This window comes from Myzus persicae, unplaced genomic scaffold (assembly GCF_001856785.1).
Source record: "Myzus persicae strain clone G006 unplaced genomic scaffold, MPER_G0061.0, whole genome shotgun sequence".
Classification (NCBI taxonomy): Eukaryota; Metazoa; Arthropoda; class Insecta; order Hemiptera; family Aphididae; genus Myzus; species Myzus persicae.
In genome coordinates, this window is record NW_019100604.1 from 539,808 (window position 1) to 550,938 (window position 11,131).

The 11,131-nt window shown below is 34.2% G+C and overlaps 1 protein-coding gene across 2 annotated transcripts; it reads right to left on the bottom strand.

Annotated features, from left to right (window-relative positions):
- Window positions 1-113: 113 nt before the first annotated feature.
- On the bottom strand, window positions 114-10,937 carry LOC111036257 (zinc finger protein 236-like). 2 transcript variants are annotated; one of them, XM_022318237.1, is made up of 4 exons: window positions 10,449-10,937; window positions 5,270-6,591; window positions 4,314-4,654; window positions 114-3,050 (listed from the first exon to the last, which is right to left on the bottom strand). In XM_022318237.1, exons 2-4 carry the CDS (start codon window positions 6,530-6,532, stop codon window positions 2,906-2,908), a joined length of 1,749 nt encoding a protein of 582 aa, XP_022173929.1. In that variant the 5' UTR covers window positions 6,533-6,591; window positions 10,449-10,937; the 3' UTR covers window positions 114-2,905. The 2 variants fall into 2 exon arrangements, with proteins under 2 accessions (XP_022173929.1, XP_022173920.1); XM_022318228.1 differs by having other exon boundaries at window positions 10,334-10,937.
- Window positions 10,938-11,131: the final 194 nt, after the last annotated feature.

Sequence of the window (11,131 nt, forward strand, 5' to 3'; positions counted from 1 at the left end):
AAATAACAACACAATTTATTTAAATTCATCAACACAACAATAATATATTATTAATTTAATATTTAATTAATAAATAAAATTATTAATACATAATAATATAATTATTAATACAATTAAAATTTGAATAGTTTATCATTACAATATTAACAAATAGGAAGTATTTAAAAATATGTTAAAATGAATTGGATGGATTTATTCAAAACTCTAAATATTTTTGATTTCATGAAAAATATTTAGTATTTTAATCAACAATAAATGCATCTTACACAAAAAAAATCATTTTTATACATTAATACATATTATTTTTAAGTACTATATTGTTTGTTGTAAATAATTAAAAATAGGAAGTTGTTATAGTAAAGTTAAGTTTATATATAAATTATACAATGATTATACAAACTTTATTGTACGACTTAATTGTTAAATATTCAATTTGATCAATGATAATCTTTTATAATATAAAGAATAAATTTAATTTAAATTTCAAATATTGGATGATGTTGAAAATATTGAGAAATTTGCTTTATATGTTGATAATTTCTATTTACTTGACATTTTGCTATACTTATAATTAATTAATAATTTAATATTATGAATAATGGCAATAATGCAATACTTTGACTTTTTAATATGTTCAAAATGTGTACGTTTATAGAATGTACTCCATTAAGACAACAGAACACATATATCTACTACCTAGCATAAAATATCCGGACAATCTTTGTACATTTATAGGCCTCTGTTAAGGTGGTTAAGCCACCCTGGTTGGTGTTTTATCATGTTCTAAAAACCAATAGAGGATGGATGTATTTCCACTACTATAGCAGAAAAGTAAAGAAATTTGAAAAATATTCTGTTGACAAATAATAATAAATGTGCAAGTATAAATATAGTATAATACTCAATTTAAATAGTCCGTATATAATCACAATTTATTTATTAGGAATTATTATATCTATTCTATCATAATAGGTTTTGTAATTTGCAAATAGTGAATTCATGAAAATTTAAAAGCAAATTTGACTATTTTTATCAATTTTAGATTTTGAGTGATTCGAGTTAATAAATCTGCCTACAAGGTATAAATAAAAATATCATTTATTCTTTCCTAAATATTAAAAATCAATAAAAAATGATCCAATGACAATTTTTTTGGAAAATGTTACTATATTTACCATCTTAATCGTAGGTATTTGGAATTGTTCATTGTGGGCAGATTTTATTTTATAATCACCTGCATGTTTGTCTAATATTCAACCAATGGATCCTTATAAGTTAACACATTATGAACGCCTTGGAGCACTTGTACTGCTCTAAATAGTGTTCACTGAAGCATATTTACCTACTTAAATATCTTTCTTGTAAAATTGCACCCGTGGCTTAATTATAGTAGGTATATATGCAAATTATTTGTAAATCATACTATAAAATTTTTGAATTTTAAATTTGGCATATCAAATCAATATAGGTCCCTGACAAATGGCAATGGAGGTAGACAGATAGTTAATGTAATTTCATGTACCTACCTAAATAGCCAATAGGTACCTACTTAGTACCTATATAACTATCTACATTACAGTACGTTTTTAAATACTTATGTAATTTTTTTACAACAATTAAAGAAATGTAGTTAGTTACCTATCTACTTACGAATAGACAAAAGTTAATGAGAGTTGTGTAAAATCATTTGTTTATTAGTTTGAATCTTAAAATATCAAAATGGTGACAAAAAAGACCCTGCGAGAAATTTTCAAAACATAATTTTCAACAAAATAGATATAAATTGTAACTAATAATATAATTATAATATGATTTACTTTAAGCTTAACAACCAATGTTACAACAATCTTTAACAATAAAATATAAGTATAAAAATTAATGGAACAATATCTTATTAGCTAATTAATAATCTGAATATAGGCAATTAAATTTATTATTTTCTGTTTGGTTATGGACATTGAATTCAGGACACAAATATTGTAAGTGGGTTTATGGACAAAGTCGGAGGGAAGGGTTTCAACCGCAATTTTTTCTTCGAAATTTTATTTTGTTTAGTATAATTTCTGTATTTATTATTTTTATACCGTTACCTACTTTTTGATCATACAATATTTCCATATGTACCCCGACCATAAAAATTAAGATGAATCTTAACCTAATAACCTATACCTAGGTATATAATGAAATTGTGCTAATAATAAGTCTTAGGTGCTGTTATAGTATAATAGGTAGGTAGGTACGTGAGTCGTATTAAGTAATAGATAATAACTAAAAATTAGTAGTTGGGTGGGCCGATTTATACTCAAAATTTATGAGATTTAATCTAAGCCAACAACATAAGACTCGTGGTAGGTTTAGTACGTAGAAACGCTGATTTAATTCGAAATCCTTACTATCCGTCTATTTCTAGTCGATCCGGAAGCCAGACGCGTTCGGCAACCACGAGAGAATTAAAATAATATAGTACTTACCTACCTATAAATAATAATTGTGTAAACCTACGTTGTATGATTACATTACAAGGTATATGTAAAGGTTTACTTAAGATGCTACTCGAATGTCAAAATAGGTACATAAAATAAGTAAATTGAATATATACCTTATCCGGCTTATCCTATATAATATGTATAATAATAACGTACCTCTGCGTATGATACATTTTTTTCTTCTAGAAGTTATTAAAATGTAATACGTGGGTCCTTATATTACTATCATGTACCGTTTTAAAAATTAACAATGCAAATATAATTAAGACTCGATGTAAGTATTTGTCCTAAATAATCTCGATTGAGGTTTATTAGGCGTATCTTATGCGTCTCAATGCCTATCGATGTATTGTTTGTTTCATCCCTGTAACTACGATTAGGTAATAATATTCGTTTTGGCACATCGATTCAATTAACCATTAAATTTGAATAGAACTCTGAGAATCCGTCACGCCCGCCATTGGCCAAACGACGATTACGTCATTTTTATCAGCAGTCTCCTCGGATTGTTCGGGCGACGACGGGATAGGCGATGTCTGTGTACGACGAGACCTAACGCTTTTGCTAAAGAAAACAAAAAACAACAATATTAACACAAATTACATGATGTAATTACGTAAGTTTAATTTAATAACAATGTTTCAGACGCATATCGAATGTAAATAATTGTAATAATATATGTAATATTATATGGTTTCGTTCCATTATTGTGTACTATGTTCATGTCTATATACTATACCTACTAATCTATAGGTACAAATTAGTTTTGAATTTCTAACTTATAAATAGTAGAATAATAATTACTGTGTAGTTGTTTTGTAATTATTACCTCAGTCTACTTTACTGAGCACTACACAAACGTAGTATATGTAGGTACCTATATTTCATAGGAAGTGTAGAGCATCGTGTTAATCAAATTAGACCCCTCCACCCCAGTGATTGGCGTATTTTTCAATGGGTGAGGGGGCTAAACAGAGTAAATCAGAATTTGATATCCGTTACCTTATATTAGGTCGTTATTCCAATATCCCGCGATGGCGTGATCGTATTAACCTCTACATTCTACAAATAATTTAAAATACGCAAAATGTTTCTTCAAAACCGCTTTCAGAAATATAATGGTTTATAGGTGCTTTGACTTTTATTATATAAGATTCATACCAAAACAGGGCCAATGGAGGGGGCTGAAGTAAATACATGTATTATGTAAAAAAAAATATTTCCACGTTTTCTATAGCGAAGAAAAGCAAAGGCTGGGTGAGCGGTTAGGTTAGTGTAAACGATCTCTCTAAAATGTAAAAACCGTGTGCGTACGGCACTGCAGGCACTGTGGGCTAGGAGCATAGGTTTAGGTAATAGTGTAAAATCAAAAAAATATAATGGAGAAATAGTTTTAATTGTCCTAAGCTCCCTAATAAGTTCTCTAACAAGCAGTACGTGTTATGCAACGGTTGTCATATTCATTCGCGTACACAACAGTACGAATGTATGATACGACTTGTGTAGTATACCTCGGTGGGTACCTATACAGTATACGCTTACGCGTCTTGACTTGTGTAGTTATATGTTATATCGTATTTAATACCAAAATCCATGTAGGTATAGGTAATAGGTACCTCCTGGCTCCTATGTGTTATACGTCACATGATTTCGATAACCTGATCAGAAACAATAATTAGCGGTAAACATTGATTGCGATTTAGAAACTTTGTTAAATTGTACGACTTATTAATTGTTCCAAGTTTAAAATAATATTTCAACAATATAATTGAAAATTAAACACGATCGCGAGCGCTTATCATGGCAAACATCGAAAACTGTACTCACTGATTGTTTTCGGACTGATGGGCGTACAAGTCGTCTTGGTCCTGAGCAATGTACGAACACCGGCAGCACATTCGTTTGCTGTGCACTTTGAACACGTGGGTAGCCAACCGTTCGGCCCGGGCCGCTTTGTATTCGCAGAACACGCATTCGTAGGGTTTCATGTGGGTGTTGAGGTGCCGTTTTAAGCACCAATTGTCGACGCCCGACCACGGGCAAAACGTGCAGCAATACCGTTTCTCGAAGTTTTTCCGGCTGCCCTTGCGCTTCGGTTTGGTCATCGCCGCCGTACTCGTTGGCACCACCGAGTCAACTGCCAAAATGGTGTCAGGCGCAAACATCACCTACAGCATGTGTGTGGCCAGTTATTAGTGTTGAGATATTGCTGTTATTTGTTGTTCTAGCAGTTAAGTCGTATACAATGTGTGATAGTACGTGCTATACAATTTCTTAGGCAGTTAAACATTATAAAATATACAATAACTAAATAATGAAAGTCCTGTGTACGTATGCCATGCCCTAAAATCTATAAAGGAGTTAAATAGTTAAATGTAGAGCATATTTTACCCATATATACTTCGCAATGTATCATTTTATTATCAACATAATATATTATATTTATATATTTATTTTAAGGGCTTGCTAAATGCTGATTGATTTGGTTCATCATAATTTATGATTTTACGAACTCATTCCTTCGTGTAAAATTAAAATATGAATACATCCCCCAACAGATGAACCCATTACTCAGTGCCCTTATAAGATACCCTATATTATTTATAAATAAAAGGTATGAATGATTGAAAATAATATTCTGAATTCAACACATCATAGTTACTGGGTATAGTGATTAGTGCTTATTAAAGGTGGTACAGGCAATTTTATAATTTGTGTACAACGTGCATTTTTTGGTTTATAATTCTTGCACGCGTCCAATAAGAAAGCTAAATCCAACTCACCGGTTTTATCTGATTAGCTGGTATCGGTATTTGTATAGTGTGTGTGCCGGTCTGTTCGTTAAAATTTACCACGGCGATGTTGACGACCGTCTGCTGTTGCTGTTGTTGCTGTTGTTGCTGTTGTTGCTGCTGTTGCTGCTGTTGCTGCTGCTGCTGTTGCTGCTGTTGTTGCTGCTGTTGTTGCTGTTGCTGCTGCTGCTGTTGTTGGTCATCCAACACGAGGGGATTGTTAACTGCAATAATCGGCACCGGGGGCAGTGGCTGTTCGTCGATCGTCCGTGACACGATGATCTGCGTTTCCGATTCCAGCGGCGGTGGATCGCCCGAGTACAGCGTCACCCTCTGCAGGTGATGTTGATGGTGAGCCGTGACTGCGGCTGCAGACTTACCGAAAGGGTCGCGTTTCACCCGGCTCAAGCAGTACTCGTGTTCTCTATGCATGCGCGTGTAGTGTTTCTTGACGTGGTCTGCCCGGTTGAACTGCTTCTGACATATGTCGCACTGGAAAGGTTTGTCTTCCTTGTGTATGTTCTCGTGTCTGGTATACAGGTCCCGCCGGTCAGTGGCGTACGGACAGTGGGCGCAGTTAAACCGCTTCTGAGCGGTCTGCGTTTCCGTGTCGGCCGCGTTTAGTCGCATTTCGTCATCGGCGGCTTCCGATTCGGCAAGTGCTGCTACGGCGGCGGCCGCTGCAGCAGTGGCGGCGGTGGCTATTGCTTTATCTGCCGCCGCCTTCAACCGGCCCAGGTAGCTGGTGACCTCTTCGAGCACCGGACTCTCCTTCCACGATTTCCGGCCAGCCTGTTGATGCGTCCCGTGTTCGGCCACCACGTTATGTTGTCGGGCCAAGTGCAAGCGGATGCACTTTGTGTACGCGCTCGCGTACGGACACTGTGGACACTGGAACACCTTGACGTCTGCGTGCGTACCTAGCCAGTGTTCGGCCACACTGGATAGAAGGCCCATGGAGTCGCACTCCTGACACTTGAACAGTTTCTTGTCCACGTTGTAACTGCCGATTTTCGACGTAGTCCACGCGATTGTTTCGTCACTGGTTACCCAAGGGTCGTCCTCGGGCTGGGATTGTTCGCCAAACGACTCAGCCTCATCGTTGTCGATCATGCTCAGGCCCTCTTCTACCATTTTGTACGCGTCTTGGCCAGCAAACTGCCTGTCCTCGGACGACGATGTGTCTTGTCCGTAAATTTTTTTCGTAATCTCTTTGAACATATCCTCGTAAATATCCATTTGCACATCTGCCATCGCGACTTGCCTACCATCTAATTCCACCACCGGGATCGTTGTACGGTACACGTGTAACCCTAAATTCAAATATTTGAAATATTAATAACATATGAATAACATTTATCTAAGTACATATTTTGTTAATGTATATGTATGTAGAGGTAGTCATGAAATGTGGAGCGTTAATAATTAATAATTGTAGAGCTGTATACTTTGACGCATTTTGATCGTCGACGTTTCAATTTCTGATAGACCTTATAATTTATGTACTTATAAACGGATAGTGCTCACGATGATGAATGTGGGTATCGTGTCGTCTCAGTCGTTCCATACTTTTCAACGTGTACGTAGACCACGCTAGTTTGTGCATAGTTAAAAACAAGAATAGCATAAATACGTAATTATCGTATTTTATCATGATTTATGAATATTTTTTTAGTTATGATTAAACTTGTATGAAGTATTATTATATTCTGTTCAGCAAAAGAACACGTCGATTCTGCGCATCCTCCGCGTCAAGCTGCCATCGAAACCAGTTCACTGCAGGGTGTCGTGTGGGGATGCGCAGAAAAACCGAAAATCGGTGTTCTCTCTACCCTGAACAGAGTATAGTAACTAGTTTTTCGATCTCAATGTTTTCTTTATATTGATTTATTATGATTAAAAATCACTGTAACGCAGTTTGCCGTCACCGCACCATCCAACCCCACCGGTTACCCCACCGGTTATGTTAAGAGTTTAAGGTATCTGCATATTTTACTCTTTTTATTATTTAAATAACTAAAAAATAAATCGATAATATATTAACATGATTATGATAAACACCTAAGAATATATGGACTGTCAATCTTTATAAATAACTGGCACCTATATATCTTATGTATTTCACATTTAGATTAATTATTGAATTTACTTTTATAAAACACCTGTTACATCCTGCGGATGACCTAAATAAATCAACCTAACTTTCCGTTCCATCCGCTTTGCGTCATGGTGTTATTTTATTCAAGTATAACATACGATTCAATTTTCAGTTCAATTATTTAATAAAAATAAAATAATCGCAATTAAGTGCTTTATAAAGGTTAATTTATATGTTAAATAACTACCCCTATGTATACCATTCTTCAAAATAAATTTGAAATTTATAATCGATATACTCGTAAACTTATAAGTTATAAGTTATTAGTGACTATAGTACCACTACTCAATTATAGTATTTTATATGAAGAAAAAAGAATTTAATAAATATATAAATTATAAATACTACATGTCTACACCGCATGGTCACGTAGATAATTATTAATAATAAATACGTATGTATGACTTAAACAATTGGACAAATTTAGCGTTATTGTTTTGAATGTTATTTTCCAAAAGTTTTTATAGTACCTAATTTTGTTCTTTAGCACCACTTTTATCCACGTTAACTCCATGGTTATATATTTTGTTATATTGCTATCAGCAATCAGAATTTCAGCTATTTCTTGAGTAAACAACGTTTTATTTTTTTTTGTTTATTTATTAGGTGTTCACTTGTAGATAAGAACCTACGTCATATATTTTATGTGTAAAAAATAATACACACAAAATTGTTTAGGAAGTTTATTTAGTGATGGAACTATAAAACAAAGTAAAATGATAACAATTCATAAATATAATCATACATTTATAGTATAATGATAAAGTATTTATTGAACATTAATAATTGTGCGTAGTATAATTATTTATTCACCTGCTCATCAATGAATACGAATTTTATTTTACATTTGGAAATGGTTTTATTTTATTTGAATACATATAGAAAAAATATGTTTCAATTTGTTGGACTTCAACTAAAACAACAACGATTACGAGTGAAATTATGAGCGGCTTATGCTAACAAATATGTCTATGGATTTGTAGCAATATACATACATAATAGGAAAAAGTATTATACAGCGTGATTCAGCAAGCATGCAGCACCCCAATTTGTTCTTATAAATTTATTCAAATTCTGATTTTTGGAATTTTTAAATGTACTTTAACATTGTTTTTTCAATTATTTAGATTTTTTATACCATTTAAGGATTATTCTGTGGCGATATAAACCTTTTTTTTTAATGAGAACCAACTGACTGTCAAACACTAATAGTGACTGTTTTTTTCTGAATGTATGCATGTAAATCAAACATTTAACAAGTAGTTTCTGAGTTATGAAAATATATAAATATTAAGGATAATATTATATTCATGAAAAAGGATTGATAAATATGTCAACTATGTGAAATATTGGATCTAGTATTTATTATAATCGAACGAAAGTTTTACAAATTATAAAATATTGGTAGAGTATTATTAATTTTCAACATTTTTCAAATCATCATTACACCTAAAACTATTCATACGAATTTCGAATTCGATACATAAGCATTTTCTGAAAAGTCTCCTGTTTAATGTCTAACTATGTATAAGTACAGGAAAAATGGGTGGTTATCATATTTTGAACAAATAAGCTATTGTAGCCACAAGACATTCTTTAAATGGCATGTGCAATTATTTGAAAATATTGTTCTTAAGTATAGGTACATACAAATTTATACAAAAAAATAAATAGAATTTGAATAAATTGATCATTGCTGTATGCTATTGCCTATTTGTAATTTATTATTCAGTTAAATTGGACGTTTAATAGAACTGCATATGGACACAGTGATGAAGATTATCATTAATATTAATATATTTAAAAATTGGATTCTCGCCCAATATGCCGTATAATAAATATTCGTATCGCAAATAATTATACGTAGGTACTACGGAGAAAAAATGTACACTTGCACATTTTTTATTTTGATAAATGCATGATATGACTCTCATATATTGGCTGGTTAGTGCAGAAATGCAGCTTACTCAAGACCTGCATCGCAATAGGTTGCAGGTGTATTGAATATCGATTTTGAAAAACTTCCTTAAAACGAAATACAATACATGTATTATGTATAGCACTATTATTATAATATAATATTATTAGTTATTACATATCAAGATCAGCATTTCTTTGGCCACCTATACATTGACGTAGCACAATTGCCTATCCGAGCGCCGTGTAACGAGTTAGCCGGCAACCCGCACCGACGACGTCGCCAAACAAACTATAATATTAATATTATTATACAGAATTGCTATAGCCTATAAAATAGTCGGAAATCGTGGGGCCGGACAGCGGCGAATAATTATATTATTATAGTCGACGGTATCGCCGCCGTAATATGATTATTATTTATGATTCATTAACGACGAACAAGTTGAAATAACCTTATGCTTTAAAATTATAATACAGGCATATTCATAGAATATTATAATAATATCATACAGTTCGACTGTCGTTTCGTGACAATCGTGTGAAAACTGCCTGTCCGATAATCAATAAGCCCGGAACGAACGCGTACCCCGCGCGGTACACACTTGTTGTGTGATAACACAGCGGTGGTACGCTACATAATATTATTATTTCGAGATTATAATATGGTTTTAATGTTTACTCATTGTATTAAAAACGTGATACCTTTAAAGTAGCAGAGGTTAAGCCATGTCGGAGACGGTGATATGTGTTGCCATAATATTACTACGCCTAAACGGATTCGCCGATAAATTGTTCGTAATATTATAATATCATACAGCAGCGGCCGCCATATGGGTCCGTGGGGTATGTCGTACATGGGTGGGTACGATTATTTTCGGTTCGTACCCGTATATGTATATATATTATATAATGATTCATCACCATAAAATGTAATATAATAATAATAATAATAATAATAATAATAACATATTATATACCGTATTTTATTGTTGTCGTCGTCGTCGCGTGTCTTCGTTGTTATTATTGTTGTTGTTGTTGTTGTTGTTGTTGTTGTTATTTGTTATTATTGTTATGAGTGTTGTTGTTACGTACCGATGTCGTGGAGAAGCCGTGACGTGTCCCTGCGACGTCCGGATCAATTGTCGACCGCGGCCGAGTGGCGGTGACGCGAATAACGACGACGGCACGACAAATGACCGCGCGCCCAGGGAAATGATAATAAACGACTACCACTACAAACGTATGTGATGATTGACTTAAATAAATGCATTGCGACGTGTGCAGAGTATTGTGGCCGTCCAACAGCACCCTCTGCCGGTGTACAGATACGTTTTTTCGGCAATAACTGACAACAACGGACATCCGTCTTCCCACGTAAAACTGCTTCGTTTTGTGTATACCCGCAGTAAAAAAAAAACAACGGGCAAATAGGAAACGACTAACGGATTTCGGGGAGGGGGTTTTTAATTTATTTTTTCATAAATTTTTTTTCGGTTACAGACGCTGCAGCAGCCGGACCGGGTGGAAGAGGAGGTGGTCGGCTGCGAAAGCTGTACAGCCGTGGGGGTAGGTGTAAAGGCGCAGCGCGCAAGGGCGTAGCTACGAAAATCGTTCGATCGGCTACAGCTTTCGGTTGCTAATGGAAACCGGCATGTTGGATTTCGCGGCCAGATAGCGTGAACTCTGTAAATAGCATATTCCCGAACGACCAAGTGCGAGGACTTTTGTATACGTTTTCGCCCGTATCATCCCTCATATATGTGGGTGGGTGGGTG

Coding starts and splice junctions, on each gene's coding strand:
- LOC111036257 (XM_022318237.1), bottom strand. CDS start 6,532: ATGGCAGATGTGCAAATGGATATTTACGAGGATATGTTCAAAGAGATT. Junction 4,655..5,269: donor CAGCTAATCAGATAAAACCG/GTGAGTTGGATT, acceptor CACATGCTGTAG/GTGATGTTTGCGCCTGACAC. Junction 3,051..4,313: donor CATCAGTCCGAAAACAATCA/GTGAGTACAGTT, acceptor TGTTTTCTTTAG/CAAAAGCGTTAGGTCTCGTC.